Below are 23,673 nucleotides of genomic sequence, written 5' to 3'. Positions count from 1 at the left end.
TTAATATAAAAAAAAAAATATATATATATATATTTATAACATATATAAAAAATATATGATAGAAAATCAATATATATATATATATATATATATATATATAATTTATTTAAATTTTAGAAAGATATAAATAATATTCTTACAACTTTTACTTATTTATTTTTCTTTTCTTAAATTTTGTTTAATTTATTTGTATGTAAATTGAGAAAAATATTAAGTAACATAGAATTTTTAAATGTTATTTAATATTTAAAACAAAGAAAATATTTTAGTTTTTAAACATTAATTATAAAAAAAAGAGATATTTTTAATATCTTTACAATATTTCTCTTTTAACTATGTGTTCAAATTTAAAGATGATTCAAATATAAGTGGGAGTTGACGAAAAATGGTGGACCAATCAAAAATGGCTATCTTATATCATGACTCTTATAAGGCTATGTTCCACTTGGCGATTGCATGCTCGTAGAATCATTCCACCCTCATTGTTCACTGACAGTTAAACAAAGATAGATAATGTTTTGCTTGGGTCTTTAGTTTATACCAACATAAAATAAAGTACTCCGGAAGAAAGTAATTTTACTTTTTGCAATAGTCTTATTTCATCATTTTTATGGAATAAAAAAAGATTAATCAATTTTAATAATCCATGTTTTGCATAGATATCTCAATGTGCAGTTGAATTTTTTTTACAATATTATATATATATGTTCCTTTTACATTAATAATAATCAATTCATCTCATTATTGTGTACATAAGTATGAAAATAAAATCATGAAGAAAAGGAAATTCTTTTATATTATCAGAACATGTCAAAACATGCATACAAAATATAAAAGTAACAACAATATACATATTAAATTTGCATATTAAATAAATAAGAAAATAAATCCTTGCAAAAAAGTAATTAAATTGACAATATTAATATTTATACCTTCTAAATAAAAATAAAAGGATGTATGTATAAATAAAATATTTAAAGAACATATATTTGACCTAATAAAATATTTTTATAGTTTATTTTACTTATAGTTATATTACAGTTGCTGTCACTTCTAATTTACTTATATTATACTTAGTATTTTACTTATATTATATAATATTATATATAGTTGCTGTTACTTCTGATTTTTATTATTATAATATTCTTAGAAGGTAGAATTTTAACAATTTTGGCTTTTTCGGAAAATTATGGATATAAATACGCCTTGTAACTTGAAAAAAATATAAATATTTTCACAGCAAAAATATAAACTTCAAATTCCAGTAGATTTTAATAATTTATAAAAAAATTAATTTGCAATAGTAAAACTTTGTATAAATCAATTTAATCTTTTAAAGTATTTTCACAAAAAATTTAAAATTTATGTAATTGTTTTTTACAGTAACAATGTTATTTTCCTATAAGAGCACATGTAAAAACTTTTATTTCTTTCTAAAAACTTTTAATCTATATTGTAAGGCACTGTCGAGTTTTTTGTATTACTTTTATTTAAATGCAATATAGATCTATAATTTTTTCATAATTTTTTTATTAGAAATGACACAATCTTAAAAAAATAGAAATTATTCATATCTTGTAAACAATTCCAACTAGATCAAAGAAACATTAATCAGAATAAGTCCCTCTTGAAAAACAAAATTTTGTACATTATTTTGAATCATCATTATATTTTCGAAAATAATCACTTTAACACCAAAATAATGGGAAAGATTAACAAAGAACACATTTTTTATATATTTTTATATAACAAAACTGTAGAGATTATTATTTATCACAACATTCCAATTTTTATCTTTGTGTAGTTAAATCTTGAATTAAAATTTTATCTGAGGTTAGTATTAGATATTTCTAATATTAAATAATCTAATGTTAGATGTTTCTATCTGATATTAATAATAATGTGATATCCGATTACATTTATCTAGTATTAGTTAAACGATGCAATTTTGTCATCCACTTGATATTTCAAAACTTAATTCGCGAAGAACTGTTTTATCATTCATTTATATCTAGGAAATAATACCTTAATATTTTCGCGAAAAGTCGACATCTAAAAGTCTATTATTAAAAAGATATTCCGACATACAAACGTTTGCGAGGGGTACCTTATATAATTTTATATACATGTTATATATATAATCGAATATATTTATATAAACGTATACACATACATAAGCTCATTTAGGGCACATAAAAATTGACGTAATTAATGCCAATACATATAACATTTAATACAATGAATATATGTGTAATCGAATCTGTGTATTTATATGCACTTACGAACGTCACAAATTTATAGGTATGCATGATAGGTGTGCGTGAGATGCATACGTACGTGTGTGAAAGGCTGCGTCATACGCTGCGTATAATTGTATGACTGACGATATTACAAGACTATGATCTCTCTCTCGCAGAGCGATTTTGCGGAGCGGGACCTCTTCCTTTTTATGGCTCGAACTCGCATCGCACAAAACACATACGACGAGAGGGAGAAGAACGAGGGGATAGACGAGTGTTACGTTCACGCACCATGGGAATACCGATGGGACCTCATCGTTCACATGATGAGCTATCTCGACTTAATCATCGCATGCAACTCACCGCATAAATAAGCACTACACACCCACCATCGTCCATTTCCTTTTACAATCTCGACTCAACTCACTCACAACGTTATATGACACATACTGAAGGAATGACAGTCACAGGAATGACGAGTGACTGGCAGACTCCAAGTCGATCTTGGAGACCTCACGTGGTGGCAATGCAAAACTCTGCTGTATTATTTGAATTAGAGACTATGGTCGGTATTCATAGTCCGATATTATATTTAAGATCGTTTTAAGATCCTGTTCAACCAATCAAATAACCGCATAGCATCATTTTATTGGTTGAACGAGATCTTAAGACGACCTTAAATATAAGATCGGACTATGACATATATTGCACATTGTTAAACATATGTTTATATTATATAAAAATAGATAACTAAATTCATTTGAAACAAAAAAATAGATAAATTCATTTAAAACTAAAAAATACATAAACAAAACCCAAGTAGCACTGTTCGTTTTATAAACGTTTTCCAAACGTATCTAATACGAAAAGATACGTTTAGAAAACGTTTATTAAACGAACATGTGCTACTTGGGAACTCATTTAAAACTAAAAAAAAAGATAAACTAAACTCATTTAAACGAATAATGCATCGCCATAGATTTACTGTCATAATATATTCAATTACTTAATACAATTTTACGCTTATTTTTAAATTTTAAACGTACAGTCGCAAATTTTGAAAATAACTTAGAACGCAATTTATGACAGTCTGAAATGTGTTGTGTGGAAACCACAGACTTCTATATATAACTAGACCGCTAACTTTCTTATATACTAGACCTAAAAAGTGACCCCGAAAAATATGTACATTAGTAGGATAGAGAAAAGGAGGGGATAGATATATAATATGGCTACTACAGAAAACTCGTGTGTGAGTGACATTGCTTTAAATTCAACCAATCAGCGTGACTGTCATCCTACTAATGATGACGCATGCGCATAAGTTTTGTACATACTTTTCGGGGTTATGTATTTTGCCGTAGTTATCAGTCTAGTTATATATAAAAGTCTGTGATTCTTATATCTCTATGGATTATAGGCTCTCTAACATAGACTTACTAGAATAGACTGCTCATGAAGGTAGTGGGGGTATCATTGAATTCTTGAATTTATACTTGTGGCTTGTAGCTATGCTTATGTATTTTTGTGTAGATTGGAAATTCAGATACCGTACGCATGCGCATGGTATCTGCTTTCTGCTTACGGCTTCTGCAATTTTATGTGTTTCCACCTTAATTTGAACCGCTAATCTGAACAAAAAGGAAAGAACATTCTTTGGATCTGAATACAGTCGGACCTCTTATCCTACGAAACCTTTTATCCACAGACTTCTATATACAACTAGATTGCTAACTCCGGCAAAGTACATAACACCGAAAAGTATGTACAAAACTTATGCGCATGCGTCATCATTAGTAGGATGACAGTCACGCTGATTGGTTGAATTTAAAGCAATGTCACTCACACACGAGTTTTCTGTAGTAGCCATATTATATATCTATCCCCTCCTTTTCTCTATCCTACTAATGTACATATTTTTCGGGGTCACTTTTTAGGTCTAATATATAAGGAAGTTAGCGGTCTAGTTATAGTATAGAAGTCTGTGCTCTTATCCTACGACAAAAAATCCTCTCATGCTACGACCGCGAAAGGGGAATTATACCCCCACTCTAAAATTTTTGTCGTAGGATCAGAGGTTTAAGGGGAAGATTCCGGACCGAAAATGTCGTAAGAGGTCCGACTATATATAGATACATGTTGCTGTTTTTTAGGGAACGCTTTTTCCCCGTCGTACAGTGGCGCTAACTGGATCCATTTTACGGCCGGCGGAACTACGTGGTTGGATCCACTTTCCAGTGTCACAGATTAATAGATCTGTGCTAGTGCCACATGCCACGGTAGAACGACCGATGGTTCGAGTCCGTGCTAGATCCATAATTGTGGATCTTAAAAATACGAAACATATAATAGATTTATTAATATGTTTTATTACATATTATTAGCTGCGCGTGATCTTTTTCCACTTTAGCATATATTATGAAGTAATATATACGTATATATAGAATTAAAATGCATATTTTATTTCACATAAAATTTAATGTTTTAATAATTTCAATAAAAAAGTAGTTTAATAAAATATATATGCGTATATTACTTCAATAAATATTACCAAAATGAAAAAGAAGATTATACGCAATAATGTCTCGTACTTTATTAAGTGATGTATACCAATGAACCCAGGTAGCACAGGTTCGTTTTATAAACGTTTTCTAAACGTATCCAATATTTTTTAAACGTCAAACACCAATAAGAAACGTTTCAACAGAAACATTTTTAAAACCATAGTTTAAGAAACGTATTTTTTACGTTTCTATAAGGCCTGATTGCATCAACATTATTTTGGCTTTAAACGAGACTTAAATATATATATATATATATATATATATATATATATATTTAATAGAATATATATATAAAAGAATTATTTATTATGCTGCTTTCTATATATTGTTTAGTTTAGCATTTACTATTTACTATTTAACTTTTCTATATTCTATTACTTTTGTGTTTAAATCTTATTTTTTACATTTCTATAGTTAAGAGTTACTCTTGTGGAATAAAAAACTAATTCAAGATTACACTTTTTCGTAATTATTTTGATGATGATGTACATCAACATCAAAATAATTAGATATATATATATATTTTTTAAAAGAAAAAATTTCTCTAACATAGCATGTTATTTTTAGATTTTTCTTACGTTGTTCTAACAAAATTAGTGAACTTAGAAACTTCTATGAACTTGCTTCTTCCAATGGTCAAACAACTTACAGCACATTTTCGACCATCGAGAATACCCCATGTGGAGGATGTTCCTGAAATACCAGTTGACACTGATGAAAATTTGGAAAATATTGAAAGATTTTTAAAAACAAAACAAAATTTTGAATACATGGTAAATATAACTCATTAAATCTCTTTTTATATTTTTGCATTCTGTTTATTTTCCTTTCTTTTTTTTAATCCATATTTTTTTATTATATTAATGTGTTATTATTCTTTTAAAGGTACAGATTTTAGCTATATCAGGTGGTACAACGATTGCACAGATAACAAGAAGAACATTGGAAAAAATAATAACAAATAATTACGCTAAAAACTTTAATTGGGCAGGAAGAGTACCTAAAAAAGCCTTCAAAGTTTTAAAAGCGAAAGATTTAATCATAGGTTTGTCTTTTGTCTTTGAAGCCAGCATTGATAACATTTAGCAAATATGTTTAATTATTACACACACACACACACACACGCACACACGCACGCACACGCACACACACACACACACACGCACGCACGCATGCACATAAATATATGTACATATATATATATATATATGTGTGTGTGTGTGTGTGTGTGTGTGTGTGTGTGTGTGTGTGTGTGTGATATTGTACAGTTATTATAAAACTATTATGTTTAATAATTATATATAAAATAATAATGTATAATAATTTATAAATTTTTTACAGCTACTGTCAGAAACGTTGAACCAAACGCTGCAGTCAACAAAATTGAAAATTGTATCAAAGATTGGTTGAAGCTATCCTCTATGCGTATTACTTTAGCCGAAATTAAAGCAAGAAGAACTTTTCAACAAGAATAAAAATTTTAAGTTAAGATTTATTAGATTTTAAGATAACACAGTTCTGTGATTGAAACATAAGTACAACAAAATAATTATATTCTTGGAATAATTAAAAAAAGTTAATTTTTTTTAAATTTTAATTTTGTTGTAATTTTTTTTATTTTTTAAGTTAAAATTAGGTTAACATTTATTAAATTTTAAAATAATTTTAAGATAAAATTGTTCTATGTTGAGATTTAAACATAATAAGTATACAAGACAAAAAAGTTATATTCCTGGAAAAATGTGTCAATTTTTTTTCATTTTATGTATGTGTTAATTTTTTTTTCATTCTTTGGTATAATTATTATATGTTTAAATGTTTTTTTTTTATATAAGAACTTTATTTTAAAATACTTTATTATGATTTGTACTTTATATATTTTTGATTATAATCTTATTATAATATACAGGCAATATAAACTACTATATATGAACATATTGTATACATATATTTATTTTATAAAAGAAAAAAACAGTTTTTATGCGTGAAAAAGATTTGTTTTCTTATGAAATAATAATAAAATAATGCGTTCACACCCACACACACACATACACACACACGCACACACACATATATACACATTATTTATATATATATATATATATATATATTTTTTAATAAAATTGAACTAAATTTAATATATATATATATAATAAATATGATTGTTTATTCACAGATTCAATAAAATAATGCATATATATATATATAATAAATATGATTGTTTATTCACAGATTCAATAAAATAATGCATATATATATATATATATATATATATGCATTATTTTATTGAATCTGTGAATAAACAAATTTTTCACAAATAAAGGAAAGAAAACGGTATTTTGACCGTTTCTTAAACGTTTTTTTTTGTTAGAAAATAACGTTTCCCTTAATGTTTCTTAAGTGGACATTTATACCAATCAAAAACGTTTTCGAAAGCCGGTTTTAAAACGTTTCGCAGAAACATTTGTGAAACGTTTTTAAAAACGTTTTTTAAAACGAATACGTGCTACTTGGGAAGTGTACCAATAAACTGACACACATATATACATGTATATTGTGAGGACATTTTCATTGAACAACTGTATATTATATAGACCAAACGTCATTATGAGGACGGTCCACATAATAATTTATACGCAACGTATATTATGTAGACCGGACCTCATAATTTTTTAACTGAGTTCCGTATATTATAAGTACCATCTCTGTAATTTTACGAAACGTACATTATGAGTACCATTAGTAAATATATGAAATGTACATTATGAGAACTTTTATGTGTATTTCATATACAGTCGGACCTCTTATTCTACGACATTTTCGGTTCGGAATCTTCCCCTTAAATCTCTAATCCTACGACAAAAATTTTAGAGTGGGGGTATAATCCCAGTGAGCATTTTTGAGAGGATGAGCTCTTGAAGAGGACTTTTTGAAGAACTCTTTAATTTTTTTTTAAAAGATATCAATGAGTTATCTTTCTGTAAGATGTCTTTCAAAAGAGCTTTTTATGATTCTGTTTAAAGATGTCTCTAGAGTCTTGAAAGGAAGAGCTCTCTAAGAGGATTTTTTGAAGACTTCATTAATTTTTCTTGAAAATGATATTATTAAATTGTCTTTTCGCAAGATGTTCAAAAAACGTGTGTGCGTATAAATAAAATATAACCTCTAATTTACATAGGGATAGCCTAAGAAAAAGAAGAATATATACTTTTAGCGGCGTTACGCATATTATTTTAGAGAAAAGATCGAAATTGTGGGAGTCAAAGTATATAGTTGGCAAAAATAGAAGAGAAAAAAGGAGTACGCTATATAAAAGTTAAGTATTGAAAGTCTAAAAATAAAATACACATTAAGGCTCTTGAGTTCTCGCCGCAGAACTTCGATGTCGACAGTGGCGACATATAGTTCTGTCTCTTTCTCTCTTTTGGGAAATATGTCAGAAGCGAGAAATGACAACCCAATTTATGTTGCGATCTACGTCGTAATTATTTGCTTTTTGCTAGTGTTGTGATGTGCAACGTATTTATGAAACTTGTGAAAATGGACGGCTGCCAAGCTGTATAAGGAATAAACTGTGTAAAGTAACATTTTTTTTTCCTCTCCTTTCGACAGCTGTCAAATCGCGTGTTTTTCCGCATTTCAAGAGTTCATTTCGGACTCAATTTACAGTTATTTATCAATTGTCAGGAGAAAGGATTACCAGCCGTCCATTTTTACAAGTGTGCTGAAGAGATTGGTAGTATTATTTTGTTGAAATATGTTTTTATTTACATGTCAGTCGCAACATAAATTAGGGTGTCATTTCTCGCTATTTCTCGCTTGTGACGTCACAATTTCAATATGGCCGCGATGACTACTCAGGAGCCTTAAAAATAAATCATAAACGAGAGGTATATATATATATATATATATATATGTATAACCTCTCATATATTTTATTAGCATTTTCTTTTTATTGAGATTTATATTTTTAAAATTAATTTTTAATTAATTTTTGTAGTTTTTAAATATTAATATTTTTTAATATTTTCAAATAATAAAAAATGTCATTACGCAAAAATTTAAAAAATTTATCTACGAGTCAAAAAAATAGAAGGCTTCTTAAAGCTTGCAATAAGTGTTTACAAAGTGATATTGTAGAAGATGAAGCAGGTGACAATAAAGTAATGTGTTCAAGTGAAATAGTGCATTTATTTTCAGATAATGAAATTTTTGATGAAAATGTTAATTTCAGTACTGACACTAATAGTAGTAATGATGAAGAAAACTATTACATTGAAAATATTAATGATGATGATGAGTTAAATGATATAATAGATGACGATAGAATAAGTGTAAATAAAAATGATTTTAACGTTAAAGAACAATTAAACCAATGGATATGTGATTACAATATTACTCATCGAGCTATTGGAGTATTATTAAAAATATTGAAAAATATTAAAAATGTGAAGGAGTTAGAAGATCTTCCACTTGATTCCAGAACATTGCTCAATACGCCTAAACACACTGTTACTCGTGAAGTTCCTCGTGGGAAATATTTTCATTATGGATTAGAAAATGCTTTAATAGATATTTTAAAAACTGTACGCTTGAATATAGTACCTAAGAATTTAGAAATAAACATAAATATTGATGGTTTACTTTTAACGAAAAGTTCGAAAAGCCAATTTTATCCAATATTAGGAGAAATATATCTTAGAATTTGTGAACCATTTGTTATTGGAACGTACCATGGCTACAGTAAACCTGATTGTCCCAATGATTTTCTAAAAGATTTCATTAAAGAGTACATTTCTTTACAAGAAAAAGGACTTAAATTTAATGGAAAATATTTTACAGTTAAAATTCGATGTGTAATTTGTGATTCTCCAGCTCGTTCATTTGTGAAGTGTACTAAAGCATTTAATGGATATTTTGGTTGTTCAAAGTGCATGCAAGAAGGTGATCTACATAATCATCGAATGATTTTTCTTGAAATGAGTGCAAATTTGAGGACAGATGAAAATTTTGTTAATCAAGAAAATGAAGAACATCATACTGGAAGATCAATTTTTGAAAGAGCAAATTTGGGAATGGTAAGTCAATTTCCATTAGATTATATGCATTTAATTTGTCTTGGAGTTGTTAAAAGAATGCTTCAAACTTTTATGTATGGAAAAAACAAAGCAATTAAATTTAATTTTAAAATTATTCATGAAATTTCAGAATCCTTATGTAATATTTCTCCATGGGTACCAAGTGATTTTGCATGGAAGACACGTAGCAGAATTGGAACGTTGGAAAGCAACGGAATTAAGATTATTTCTGTTATATGTAAGACCAGTTATTTTGCAAAATTATTTACCACAAAATTATTTATTACATTTTAATTTTCTACATTGTGCAATTAGAATATTATGCCATGAAAATGATTGTATTAACAACAATGAATATGCTAAAAATTTGTTAATTTATTTTGTTGAAACTTCTAAAGTATTATATGGAAAAGATTTTATTGTTTCAAATGTTCACAATTTAATACACTTACCTAATGATGTTGTAAAATTCGGACATTTAGATTCATTTAGTAGTTTTCCTTTTGAAAGTTTTTTATATCAAATTAAAAGACAATTGAAGAAAGCAGAAAAGCCTCTAGAACAATTACATAATAGATCAATTACATAATAGAATAGTGGAACGTGCTAAATATAAAAAAACATATTATGAACATAACTTTTCAAAACCTCAACTGATACAATATAATTCTATAAAGTCAAATAATACAAAAAGTATATGATTCTATTTTATATAAAACATTCAAACTTTCAGTAAAAAAAGAGTCCGATAGTTTTTGTTGTTTAAAAAATACTGATATTTTTCATATTGAAAATATTTATAAATATAATAAAAAATCCATTATGCAAGGACGAATATAAATCCAAATAGTCTTCCTAATTATCCAGTAGATTCTAAATTATTTAACATTACCGTTGGAAATAAATGGTCTGAATTAAAAACTTGTCCAATTGATGAAATAAATAATAAAGTATTTTGTACTCCTTATCGAGAATCTTTTTATTTTTTTTCTATAATTCATTCATGCACATAAAATTATATAAAATTCTCTCTTTCCCTCTCTCCCTCCCTCCCGCCGTTAAATACATATATAATATGCATAATAAAAATTACTTATATATTAATTTTGTTTTGTTACTCATATAAATTTATTTATTTATTTTGTTTTAATAAAAAAACGACACTATTTTATTACTATTTTTAATTTCTATTATTTATTTAAAAGGAAAATTGATTAATAACAAAATTTTATATTAAATATGCGCGCTACTTTCTTCTTAATTAATGTTTTCATTTCAGCCATTCACAATCACGGTATATATGATGTATGGGAGTATGTGTTCAGTCCGTTCAGTTTTCATAGTCCTTATCTCAAGGGTGGAGGAAACCTTAATGAAGAATTCTTTGAATCTCCAAGGCTGTCTTATTTCATAGATGAATCTCGAGTCTTCCTTCCAAAAGGAAAGAATATTTTAGGGATTTTTAGGGATTTACTAGAGACAACATTGTTTTACGCGCCTGCAACTAATTTCACATATAAACTTTCAAGTGATTGAGTTACAAATAAGTTAAGTTAAAAGTATATTTATTTATTATTTTTTGTGCAAGTTGTGATCGCATTGCAAATATAATAATGAAAATGTTCATTATACGGAACGGGAGAGAATGCTGTTGGCGCAGCTTGTTTCAGAAAAAAAAGCTATCGAAAATAAAAAGACAGGTGCTTCAGATCTAAAAGATAAGGTGGATGCATGGGAAAGAATCACAAAAAAATTTGCTAGCGAAGGATGTACGCCTCGCTCTAGCAAACAGTTGAAAAAATGCTGGGATAATATGAAACAAAGGTAAAAATAATGATTTTACTAATAATTTTATTAATGATGAGGTTATATAATTATTTTAAGTGCACACATATTCTTCTTCCTATATACACTTTTATATACTTGGCTTGTTATATAATATTTTAATAATAATTATATTATTAATTAATTATTTTAGAAAACGAAAATTAAATACGACAATGCGGCACGAACGGCTTATGACAGGTGGAGGTCCTGCATCAGTACAACCGAATGATCCAGTGATGGCATTCATGGATGCAACAAATGCAAATTTAGATGTCGAAATTGATTGCCCATTCGACAGCACAGCAGTATTTGAGAAAGAATGTATAAGCACTACATATAATTCTTATTTTTTTATTATTCTATTATTATACATATATGGTAATAATAATTTATTCTTTATTTTTTGCTTTTCAGATAATGTAAAGATGGATTGTGCGTCTGAAAGAATAGTCATCGAAGATGAAAATGAGAAAGAAAATGAGAACATTGATGATATCTGTCATGAAGATTATATCCATCAAAATATTTTATCTACATCATTTAGCACACCAAAAGAAAAAATAGCTGCTTCAAGGAATAGCACATCAGTAGAAAAAAGGACCACATCAAGCATAAACAATGCATCAGAAAAAAAGTCACGCATTAAATATTAACGCATTAAAAGGAAAAAAAGCTACTTTAAATATTAAAAACATAGAGGTAAATTTTATGAATTAGGTTATATTAATTTTTTAACAGATTATATAAATGTGAGAGAGAGTGTGTGTGTGTGAGAGAAAGAGAAGATGCATTTGTTTTATGTACGCGTGATTGGTGTGTACGTATGATTGATGCATGATTGGCAGCGAAATGCGCGACGCACGTATGCATACATGAGAGCGCGACATAAGTCCGCGACAATTGAATAGCAAAAAAAAAAATATTATGACACATCAGGAGAAGACATTAAGACATTAGTGTGTGTGCAGTTTTATCGCGAGGTTTCTTTTTGAGGTGATTTAATTTTCCGTTTGATTAGTGTCCCTTTTCTTTCGGGATAGTTTAACTATTTAATAGATAGCAAGAAAATATTATCCCACATTTGGGGGCTCACCTGGGATCGCGAGTCAAACGGGCCTCGTGCATTGTGACAAAAGACGACGAAGACATTATGCTTTTCGACAAAAACGACGGTGTTGGACAACGCTTAGACGGGGCATTGTGCAATATATAAAACGAGAAGTACGTTAACCATCGACGTGAAAATAACGACGAATTATAGAGAGTCGAGACGATCAAAATTTCAACATGCCGGAGGTGACCGATTTTACATTGAGCGAGCTACGAAGTAAAGCCAAAGCACATGGATTAGCCATCGGCGGCACGAAGGCCGATCTTATTAATCGATTGATGGTAAACGATCCGACAGGCAGGTGGATAGAGAGCCACGACGAAAATGAAGAGTGAGAAGCCGGCAGCGGTGGAGAAGAGTTTTACGACAGCGTGAGAGATGCCGAAGACGTTAGATGTGAGCAAGACGTTCAACCCAGTGCGCGTGAGAAAGAGCTAGCCGACCGCGAAAGAGAGCTCGAACTTCTTAGACGGGAACGCGAAGTCGAGTTCGGTAGACGCGAAAGAGAGTTGATGCAACGCGAACTCGAAATCGCTCGACGCGAGATCGCAATACTGCGACAAAATGAATGTGCAGTGATGACAGAGAGGGGGTCGCGAGTGCGGGAAACACGCGAAGAGCAAAGAGGCGAGGCGGCGATGATGTCGCGTCCATTATCAAGTATGAACATAAAAACAATCGCCGAATTGGTAAGCGAATTCGACGGTACGCCCGACAATTTCGACGTGTGGCAAAAACAAGTGAGTTTTATGAAGACCACATACGAACTAGCAGACGATGCCGCGAAGACGTTGATCGGAATGAAGCTCAAGAAAAAAGCATTTGAGTGGCTGCATTCAAGAGCAGAACACTTATCGATGACTTTCGATGAACTCATGGACGAGTTAAGACGAATGTACCGCCCAAAACAGAACAAGATTGATTTACGAAAAAGATTCGAGACCCGAGTATGGAAGAGGGGCGAAACATTTCGAGAGTATGCGCACGATAAAGTTATAATGGGTAATCGCGTACCGATTGACAAAGACGATATGTTAGATTATCTAATCGAGGGAATTCCCGACCGAGCGTTATGCAATCAGGCGCGTATACAGTGCTTCACGACTAAAGAATCACTAATTGATGCGTTCGACAAGATAACATTACGGGAGCAACCGACGGCGAGTTCAACACAGCAAGAAAAACGAAGTGTCATGTCAACGAAGTCTATGCGTGGTGGAAAGCGCGCGGAGGCCGAAAAGGATGAGTCTGTCAACGATGGAAAGAAGACAAATCGTAAAAGCTGCTTCAACTGCGGATTGTCAGGTCACGTGAGCGCGGAATGTCCCTCGAAGGGATTGGGACCGAAATGTTTCAATTGTGGCGAATATGGACACATCGCGCCGAAATGCCCAAAGAAAAACGAGACAATAAAGGAAGTCTGCGCAGCAGCGTACATCCCGCACAAGAAGTATTCGAAAACAGTGACGATTTTGGACAAGAACATCGAAGCGCTTATTGACACCGGAAGCGATCTGACCCTAATGTGCAAAGATGAATACACAAAAATAGGTTCCCCTCCCCTTCAGCCGACCGAAGTGCGATTCACAGGAATGGGCTCACCCGCCCACACAGCCATGGGAGAATTTCAGACGAAGATTACAATAGACGGACATTATTTCTCAATTCTTATACGTGTTGTTGCAGATGCTGTATCTCGCCAAAGATTATTAATTGGAGCCGATTTTCTAGGGTCGAGGAACTTTCACGCAAGGAAGGGTATGATTTACATTGACTCCGACGACGAGGACTTACCCGAGATTCTACAGATTAATGTGCTTGATGAAAATGATGTCGAAAAGGTTGATCTTTCTCACATCGAAGACAAAGATATGAAGGAGCGAATTGCGGCGTGGATCGAAAATTACAAACCTAATAAGACGACAGAGACGACCATAACCATGAGACTCGTATTAAAAGATGATACAGCGGTGTATCAAAAAGCAAGGCGTCTTGCGCCTGCCGAGAGAGACATCGTGAACACTTAGATCGCGGAGTGGCAAAATCAAGGCATCGTCCGACCCTCAACATCTGAATACGCCAGCCCTGTAGTGCTCGTTAAAAAGAAGGATGGAACGCATCGATTATGTGTGGATTACCGACTCCTCAACAAGAAGATTGCCCAAGATCGATACCCGTTGCCACTAATTGAAGACCAGCTGGACCGGCTGCAGGGCGCGAAGGTCTTCAGTACCCTTGATCTAAAAAATGGTTTCTTCCACGTACCAGTTGAACCCGCAAGTATAAAGTATACAGCATTTATTATCCCCGACGGACAGTTCGAATTTTTGCGCGTTCCTTTTGGTCTGTGCAACTCACCGTCAGTTTTCCAACGGTACGTGAACGCAATTTTTCGAAACGCCATTCGAGACGGAATAGTTTTAACCTATATGGATGATCTCATTGTCCTCTCTAACAACCATGAAGATGGATTGAAAAGGCTAAGCATAATATTTGAGATAGCAAGCAAGGCTGGTCTGAACATCAACTGGAAGAAGTGCTGTTTTCTGAAGAGACGCGTTGAGTTCCTGGGTCACATCATTGAAAATGGTACTGTTCAGCCGTCAGAACGAAAAATTGAGGCAGTCAAACGTTTTGCTGAACCAATGAATATTCGACAAGTGCAAGCTTTCCTGGGACGGGCTATTTCAGAAAATTTATTGCCAACTATTCGAGAATCGCACGACCTTTTTCAAACCTTTTACGAGCCGACGCCAAATTCAGTTTTGATACTGATGAAAGAGAGGCGTTTGAGTCTCTGAAGACACATCTTAGTTGCCGACCTGTGCTTAATCTATACCGAATGGAAGCTGAGACGGAACTCCACACTGACGCATCAAAGTACGGCTACGGAGCCATTCTTTTGCAACGCGACGAAGACGATGGATTTCTACATCCGGTATATTTCGCGAGTGGTAAAACCACACCGGCGGAGGAGAAATATTCAAGCTACGAGCTCGAGGTATTGGCTATCATCAGAGCTCTTCGGCGATTTCGAGTATACCTATTGGGTATACGTTTCAAGATTGTGACTGACTGTAAGGCTTTTACTATGACGATGGGCAAAAAGGACCTTTGCGTTCGAGTAGCGCGGTGGGCGCTGTTATTAGAGGAATTCCAATATTCCATAGAGCACCGATCAGGACAAAGCATGAGACACGTCGATGCTTTAAGTCGAAATCCGCTTCCTGTCTGTTTGACGATCAACGAGAGTTCAGAAAGTCTAACGACGCGGCTCAGGAATGCACAAAAAGACGACGACGACCTAAAAGAAAAGATCGAGAAAGCGAGAGAAGGACGACTCAAGGGTTACACTATGCAACGCGGTTTACTATATAAAGATGTCGGCGACGAGGTACGTGTTGTGATTCCTAGGTCAATGCAATTGCAGCTAATACGAAAGATGCATGAACGAGGCCATTTCGCAACGAACAAAACGGAGACACTCATCCAAAACGACTACTGGATACCTGGTTTAAGATCAAAAGTGGAAAAGGTGATTCAGAACTGCATTCCGTGTATCCTGGCCGAGCGACGACAAGGAAAACAAGAAGGTTTTCTTAATCCTCTCGAGAAAGGCAGCGTACCCTTTGATACTTTCCACATTGATCACCTGGGTCCGTTGCCATCTATCAAAAAGTCTTACGCGCATATTCTTGTTTTAATAGATGCTTTCAGCAAATTTGTTTGGCTGTATGGAACAAAATCGACGACGTCAGCGGAAGTTATTGACCGGCTACGAAAGCAGTCCTATATCTTTACCAATCCTCGAAGAATCATCTCCGACAGAGGTACGGCGTTTACTTCCAAGGAGTTCGAGACTTACTGCCGCGAGAAGGGCATCGAACACACTTTAACGACTACGGGGATACCCAGAGCCAATGGTCAGGTAGAAAGGGTAAATCGTACTCTAATACCGCTATTGACAAAGCTTTCAGCGCCCAACCCGAACGAATGGTACCGACATTTGGATGTTGCACAAAGATGTCTCAACACTTCACCGCATCGAAGCACTGGAGCAACACCTTTTTGGTTGATATTTGGAGTAGACGCACGATTATCAGATGACCCACAAATCAAAGAGCTCTTGAACGACGAGCTAATCACCACGTTTGACAATGAGCGAGAAGAACTGCGTCGTCAAGCAAAAGAGAACATCCAACGAACCCAATTAGAAAACAAGCGTAATTTCAATAAAGGCAGAAAGAAAGCCTTCCAATATCGTGAAAACGATATCGTTGCCATTCGTCGTACGCAACTAGGACCTGGTTCTAAGTTCACTCATAAATTTTATGGACCATATGAGATTATCAAAGTCCTGCGCAATGATCGCTACGTGGTGCGCCGGATAGGAGAAGGCGAAGGACCCAAGCAGACCTCATCTGCCGCTGATTCCATGAAGCCTTGGACAAGCGATGACGGCGAAGACCTATACCAGAGTGAAGAAGAAGATAAAGGCAGCAGACATTCGGGGCGAGTGTCCGGTCAGAATGGCCGAGTGTGAGAGAGAGTGTGTGTGTGTGAGAGAAAGAGAAGATGCATTTGTTTTATGTACGCGTGATTGGTGTGTACGTATGATTGATGCATGATTGGCAGCGAAATGCGCGACGCGCGTATGCATACATGAGAGCGCGACATAAGTCCGCGACAATTGAATAGCAAAAAAAAAAATATTATGACACATCAGGAGAAGACATTAAGACATTAGTGTGTGTGCAGTTTTATCGCGAGGTTTCTTTTTGAGGTGATTTAATTTTCCGTTTGATTAGTGTCCCTTTTCTTTCGGGATAGTTTAACTATTTAATAGATAGCAAGAAAATATTATCCCACATAAATAATTATTATTATTATTAATATGAATAAGATTTTATTGTCATTTTTTAAAATTAAAGTAGAAAAAAGTAATAATCTTTATTGCAATAAATTAATGATAATGAAATACTAATAATAAAATAATTTCGATTTTCAGAATATCCGTGACGAAAGAGTTACGATTAATAAAAATACGCGAAGCAATTGAGCAACAGCGCGAGCTTCATCGTAAAAAAATAAAGATTGCTGAAACAGAGGAGCAGATTGTTCTTGTAAAACTTTTGAAGGAGGAAGAAGCGCTCAAGAGTAATACATGTAAATAATATATCTATAAATATGATAAAATGACTTTTGTTAATAATATGCTATAGATACAAGTTATGTTTTTATTATATATTTCTATATGTTTATATGTATTTCAGTTTATACAAAGTTATGTAAAATATTTAATTATTTTTATAAGTGACTAAATAACTATCAGTGTTCTTATAAATAAATGTTATTCTTGATAATTAATATAAAATTCTATGTTTGTTATCAATTTAATGGAAATATATCCTCTACATTTTCATCTTCAAATCCTTCGTCAGAATCATTAAAAAATTCGTTGTCCATCATGCACTTTTAATGTGAATGCGTAACATCACAAATAATAACAAATTGAAATGTGACAGCTAACTTGAAAAGGTTATGTTTGCGCATCATCCGCTAAAAAAGGTTAAAATCTCCTCCTTAAGGAAGCTCGTGACTTTCCTTGAAATAAGGGAGCTAATAAAGTTCCTTGTTTGGTCAAGGAAGGTTTATGAAACGTCGAATGAGAAATAACCCAAGTAGCACATATTCGTTTCAAAAACGTTTCACAAATGTTTCTGCGAAACGTTTTAAAACCGGCTTTTAAAAACATTTCTGATTGGTTAAAATGTCCACTTAAAAAACGTTAAGGGAAACGTCATTTTCTAACAAAAAAAAACGTTTAAGAAACTGTCAAAATACGATTTTTTTCCTTTATTTGTAAAAAATTTGTTTATCCACAGATTCAATAAAATAATGCAAATATGGATATAATCCATCTATTTTCATGTTCTGAATCTCTTCTCGAGATTACATCAGAAGTCAAACTGACAAAAAAGACATAATTTAAATTATACTTTTAGTACCCCTTTTTTTAGGTTTTATATACATGTTATGAAAACTTGAATACGAGTTAAGTCTGAACACGCCACGTAGCGGCAAACAAAAGAACACTATATTATAAAATATTATAAAATATTAAAAATTATATTATATTAGTATATTATAAAATAGATCTTTTTTGTCTTGTCGAAAAGATGATCAAAAAGTCATCTTTTCATCGACTTAACGTAATTATGACTTTTAGAAGACATCTTTTAGACATCTTTTAGTTTTCTGTGCTATCTGGGGATCGTCTTAATAAGTACAGTCTTAATAATGTGTATATATATAATTTTGAATTAAAACATTAATTTTTGTTCTATTTATAGAAACGTAAAATATACGTTTCTTAAACCATGATTTTAAAAATGTTTCTGTTGAAACGTTTCTTATTGGTGCTTGACGGTTAAAAAATATTGGATACGTTTAGAAAACGTTTATAAAACGAACATGTGCTACATGGGTACATATATATTATTTTTCTTAATAGAAGATTGTCGGAATGACATTAAAAAAATAATATGATTGTTGGTTACAATCCAACAAATGTTGTTAGATCTAAACCCAAATTTATTACAAGAAAATAATACATTAAATTTAAATTTACCAATTGAAACACCAGAAGCATTAGAGGAATTTAATACATTAATAATGCAAGATTCTAGCTTTATTACAATATGTAAGTACTCTTTATCAATTCAAATTAATTAAAGTAAACAAATATATATAACAGTTAAATTTAATACTTTTATAGAAAAAATTAATTAAAGCTGTAGGCGGAAAAGATGCGGAACATCACGTGAGAAATGCATTGAAACTCACCTTAACAGATCATTTAGCCTACAAACTCTCCTGGACGGGACAAAAAAATACAATAGAAATCAGATGCATGAAATTAGTTAACGTAATTATCGGTATGTTCTTATTTTCTCAAACTTTTAAATATGTCAGAATTAGGCCTATCGCACAATGCTAGGCAATAGGAACAAAAACAGAAATTAACGGTAGAAAAGAGAGAAAAAGAGAAAAGATCTCTCTCTTTCTTTCTTACGTTATTTCTTGTTCCAATTCCTATTAGGTTTATTCGCGTTGCTTGTACTTTTTGAACTTTTGCACTAAGTGTATGAGGAAGAGTAAAACGTGCAATAATGGCCGAAGACTAAAAAGGAGGTAAATATAAAATAATACATAACCTCTTAATGTTTAATTGAGATTAGAATATACAAGTAAATAGTTTTTTTAAATACTTTTTAGAGAAAAACTATACAAAATGACAAATTTCGGACGTGGTTTCTTAATATTGGATGCCTTGGGAAATATTAAATTTGATATAGATGGATATGCGATATGCATGCTTAAAGGTATAAAAAAATAAGTAAATTTTTTTAAGAATTTTTTTTATCTTTGATAAGATTTAATTTTTGACATTTTTATATTAAAGGTGTTATTGCTCATTTAATATAATATAATTATATAATAAATTCAAATTATCTTTTAATCTCTTTTATTCACAGATGGAAGACAGTTTAAAATTCCCAAAAATGACATTGATTTTTGTTCTGGTACTCTAAATTTAATTGTTGATGATGAAACGCAAGTTTGTATAAATCTTCCACAATCAAGGATGAGAGAAATATTTGAGAGCAGACCACAAAATGATCAAAATAATCAAAATAATGAAAATGATCAAAATGATGAAAATGGAACTGTATTACAAACAAGTTCACAATTTTTGTGGAAGGATACATCAACAAAATTATTGTTAGATATATATAAATCGAAGAAAGATCTAGTCAGTACAAGGAAAATAAAAACTACTGTATAAACAAATTGCAGAGACTATGGGACATAGTGGTTACTCCGTAACTCTATTACAAGTTGAAAATAAAATAAAATCATTAGAACGTTCGTTCAAAAAACATGATTAGCAATAATAAAATGACAGGCAGAGCAAAAACTTGTAAATATGAAGCGTAAGTATTTTTAAATACAATTTTTTAATGTGATATATGTATTTAAGATTTGACTAAAATTTGAATAAAATAATAATTTTCTTTAATTATAGCGAATTAACAGACTTACTAGGAGAAAAACATAGCATACAACCACTTGCTTTATCAGGAAGGAACGGGTTGGTACTTAGAGAACAACTAAATTCTAATTCTAATAAAGAAAATAATGCTATGTAAGTATGTATAAGTATGTAAGTATAATATGTATAAACAATGAACAAATAAAATTTATTTATGACAATTTATTTTATATAGAGTTAACAATGTAATTGATGCCTCTGAAGAATTTTAAAATGATCCTGATACATCAAACATTGGAATTTCCATTGAAAATGTACAAAATTTAAAAAAAGATGAACTACAAAGTTATACAAATAAGACACGACGAAATTCAACTACTGCATATCTAAGTAAATGTCATGCTGCTCTAGATACATATATTTCTGAAAGAAGAGACAATGAAAGGCAACACAATGAAAGCATACAAATGCAGATTTTTGAAGAATTTAAAAATATTAGAAAAGTTCAAGAAGATTTTGTAAACTCCTCAAAGAAACAATGGGCTATAATAAACGCTAAAAGAGATGAAAAAAATAAAATTCTTAGAGAAATTGCAAAAAATGTTGCTACATTTTCTTACAGTGATGATTAAAACATTTTGAGTACATATGTATATTGAGTTTGAAGATTTATGTTTAATTGTTTATTTTTTTTTTAAACAAGCTCTCTGCAAATTCTTTTTATGTAATATTTAAAAGTTTTTTAAGTTTCCTATGTAATGTTTATAATTGTACGCTTTCATTGCTATTTAAATTCAATTTTTAATATAACTTTTTATTTTTAATCGTAATAAGTTGTTCTTCATAGTACAATTTTGTTATTTCTAATCGTAATAAGTTCTTTATAGTACAAATATTTTGATAAGAATAGTAAAAGTATTTAATGTTGTTTTGTTTTAAATGTTTAAGTTTATTTTTACGTTAAATACATATGTATTTAAAAATTGCTCTTAATGTTAAAAGTAAACAAAATAATGATTTCTGTAACGTTAAGTAGTTTTTTTAAGGATGCAGAAGTTGAGCTTTAATTAATCTTCATTGAACACTGTAATTACATCTACTTACGCCCTATCATAATTCCATCGAGCGAGATTATAGCGCATTATATGCAGGAATAATTCTCTGAAATGTTCCTATCTTCGATAATAGTTTATACTAAAAAAATAGTAGTACTGCAAATTAATTAGTGTTTTAGATATTAATGTATTATTAATTAGTTATAAATTATTCTAAAAATTATAATAATAATAAATTATTCTATTATTAAATTAAATACGAGTTACGTGTCCTGTTTTATATTGTTTTGTAATAATATGTTTAATATTGTGTTTAACAATAAATATACATATTATTCAATCTTATTATTAATTCAACTATTTTATAAAATTGCAAGATAAAAATTTACAATGACATATCTTACGTGGATATTAATTAATGCATCTATTATCACGAAGGACTGACAATGAGAAGAATAGTGTTTAATCCATAATTTATAATTATAAAGTTAATAATTTATAATAATAAAGTTTTCTTATAAACAATTTTTATTTATGTATTTCTTTTGCACGTGCAAATGGTAGTATGAAAACGCGTTCGTGTCATATAATAATTGAAAACGTATATATTATATATTTCATGACTTTTTTTATATTATTGAGTAATTAATTGGCGACACAACTCGTCTCGTAAAAGGCGACCACGTTCATTTCCAGGAATAACTTCATCATTATTAATATTTATTATATTAGCTTCTGGATCTGGATATTCATCGTCACATGGAGGTTCCAACAATTCTAAATCGTGTATGTTCGCCAAATTGTGTAAAACGCAACAAGCATGTATCATTTGCACCATACGTACAATATTTCGAAGTTTGAAATGATACAGTTGTCTAAATCTTTGTTTTAAACAACCAAATGCGTTTTCAATTACTACACGACACGAACTTAATTTACTATTAAAATGCCTTTGAGCTCGTGATAGATGTCCGTTGTCTCTATATGGAACTATTAAATATTCCAAACAAGAATATGCACTATCTCCAAGTATATAAGAACTTCCTAAAATAATTTTTTTCGTTTATTAATATGAAATAAATAAATTATTAATATAAACATATTTAATATGAAATAATAAATAAATTAATAATGTAAACATATATAATACTAACTTGGACATATTTCCTGAAGACATTCGTACAAATTAGATTCTCGAAAAACCCTTGCATCATGTACCGATCCGGGATATCCAATAAACACATCTTAAAATTTAAATTTGTGATCTACTACACCTTGTATGTGTATAGAAAAATATTGTTTCCTATTTATATAGGAATCGTGATCTTGTGTTGGTTTATCAATTCGGACGTGCGTGCCATCCACAGCACCTATAAATTTTGAATTTTATGTATATAAATAAATTCTAAATAACATGATTTACATATATAAGAAAAATAGATTATAAATGTAATACCAATAACTCCAGGAAACTCTTTTTTTGTAGAAAATATGTCATTGTTTGTTCTTTTTCGGAAATCTTATTATATTTGGAGCAAGTTGCATTAAAAAGTTTGTAACTCTTGTTAAAATTACATACAATGTACTAATTGTAACTCCAAACCGATCAGCGACGTCACGATATCCTGCACTTTCATGACCAAGAAACCATAAACATGTTAAAATATGTTTTTCTGCTGAAATTGGCGCATATCCTGCATGTTCTGTAATGTTGAAGATTGGATAAATAAAAATACATGTAA

The 23,673-nt window shown here is 31.0% G+C and overlaps 4 protein-coding genes across 14 annotated transcripts in view; 3 read left to right on the top strand and 1 right to left on the bottom strand.

Annotated features, from left to right (window-relative positions):
* LOC140675822 (uncharacterized) overlaps positions 1-2,712 on the bottom strand; it is a 37,397-nt gene extending 34,685 nt beyond the window's left edge. For 5 of the 8 annotated variants that reach the window (XM_072910424.1, XM_072910423.1, XM_072910422.1 and 2 more), the window contains exon 1: positions 2,338-2,666. The gene's annotated coding sequence lies outside the window, so the exon portion shown is untranslated. Of the gene's footprint in view, positions 1-2,337 lie in introns of all 8 variants that reach the window. The other 3 variants (XM_072910426.1, XM_072910430.1, XM_072910425.1) reach the window with 3 other exon arrangements.
* Positions 2,713-5,244: 2,532 nt separating this feature from the next.
* On the top strand, positions 5,245-6,337 carry LOC140675841 (uncharacterized). Its single transcript, XM_072910467.1, has 3 exons — positions 5,245-5,577; positions 5,690-5,849; positions 6,146-6,337. Exons 1-3 carry the CDS (start codon positions 5,359-5,361, stop codon positions 6,277-6,279), a joined length of 513 nt encoding a protein of 170 aa, XP_072766568.1. The 5' UTR covers positions 5,245-5,358; the 3' UTR covers positions 6,280-6,337.
* A 2,568-nt stretch (positions 6,338-8,905) lies between these two features.
* On the top strand, positions 8,906-11,489 carry LOC140675835 (uncharacterized). 2 transcript variants are annotated; one of them, XM_072910449.1, is made up of 3 exons: positions 8,906-9,882; positions 10,013-10,120; positions 11,162-11,489. In XM_072910449.1, exons 1-3 carry the CDS (start codon positions 8,971-8,973, stop codon positions 11,294-11,296), a joined length of 1,155 nt encoding a protein of 384 aa, XP_072766550.1. In that variant the 5' UTR covers positions 8,906-8,970; the 3' UTR covers positions 11,297-11,489. The 2 variants fall into 2 exon arrangements, with proteins under 2 accessions (XP_072766550.1, XP_072766549.1); XM_072910448.1 differs by lacking the exon at positions 11,162-11,489 and having other exon boundaries at positions 10,013-10,483.
* Positions 11,490-18,984: 7,495 nt separating this feature from the next.
* Positions 18,985-22,199, top strand: LOC140675836 (uncharacterized). 3 transcript variants are annotated; one of them, XM_072910453.1, is made up of 7 exons: positions 18,985-19,523; positions 19,599-19,758; positions 19,965-20,014; positions 20,099-20,205; positions 20,359-20,817; positions 20,910-21,029; positions 21,112-22,199. In XM_072910453.1, the coding sequence occupies exons 3-5, from the start codon at positions 19,968-19,970 to the stop codon at positions 20,667-20,669; spliced, it is 465 nt and encodes a 154-aa protein (XP_072766554.1). In that variant the 5' UTR covers positions 18,985-19,523; positions 19,599-19,758; positions 19,965-19,967; the 3' UTR covers positions 20,670-20,817; positions 20,910-21,029; positions 21,112-22,199. The 3 variants fall into 3 exon arrangements, with proteins under 3 accessions (XP_072766554.1, XP_072766553.1, XP_072766552.1); XM_072910452.1 differs by having other exon boundaries at positions 18,986-19,523; positions 19,923-20,014; XM_072910451.1 differs by having other exon boundaries at positions 18,986-19,523; positions 19,599-20,014.
* The last annotated feature ends 1,474 nt before the right edge of the window (positions 22,200-23,673 follow it).

This window comes from Anoplolepis gracilipes, unplaced genomic scaffold (assembly GCF_047496725.1).
Source record: "Anoplolepis gracilipes unplaced genomic scaffold, ASM4749672v1 Contig21, whole genome shotgun sequence".
Lineage (NCBI taxonomy): Eukaryota > Metazoa > Arthropoda > Insecta > Hymenoptera > Formicidae > Anoplolepis > Anoplolepis gracilipes.
This window is presented reverse-complemented; position numbering and strand designations above follow the sequence as displayed.

Excerpts from the sequence above, each read along its gene's own strand:
- LOC140675841 (XM_072910467.1), top strand. The coding sequence starts at position 5,359 with ATGTTATTTTTAGATTTTTCTTACGTTGTTCTAACAAAATTAGTGAAC. Across the intron at positions 5,578-5,689 it reads AACAAAATTTTGAATACATG|GTACAGATTTTAGCTATATC; the intron begins GTAAATATAACT and ends ATTCTTTTAAAG. Across the intron at positions 5,850-6,145 it reads AGCGAAAGATTTAATCATAG|CTACTGTCAGAAACGTTGAA; the intron begins GTTTGTCTTTTG and ends AATTTTTTACAG.
- LOC140675835 (XM_072910448.1), top strand. The coding sequence starts at position 8,971 with ATGTGTTCAAGTGAAATAGTGCATTTATTTTCAGATAATGAAATTTTT. Across the intron at positions 9,883-10,012 it reads AAAGAGCAAATTTGGGAATG|AATCCTTATGTAATATTTCT; the intron begins GTAAGTCAATTT and ends ATGAAATTTCAG.
- LOC140675836 (XM_072910453.1), top strand. The coding sequence starts at position 19,968 with ATGAGGAAGAGTAAAACGTGCAATAATGGCCGAAGACTAAAAAGGAG. Across the intron at positions 20,015-20,098 it reads GGCCGAAGACTAAAAAGGAG|AGAAAAACTATACAAAATGA; the intron begins GTAAATATAAAA and ends AATACTTTTTAG. Across the intron at positions 20,206-20,358 it reads TGCGATATGCATGCTTAAAG|ATGGAAGACAGTTTAAAATT; the intron begins GTATAAAAAAAT and ends TTTTATTCACAG.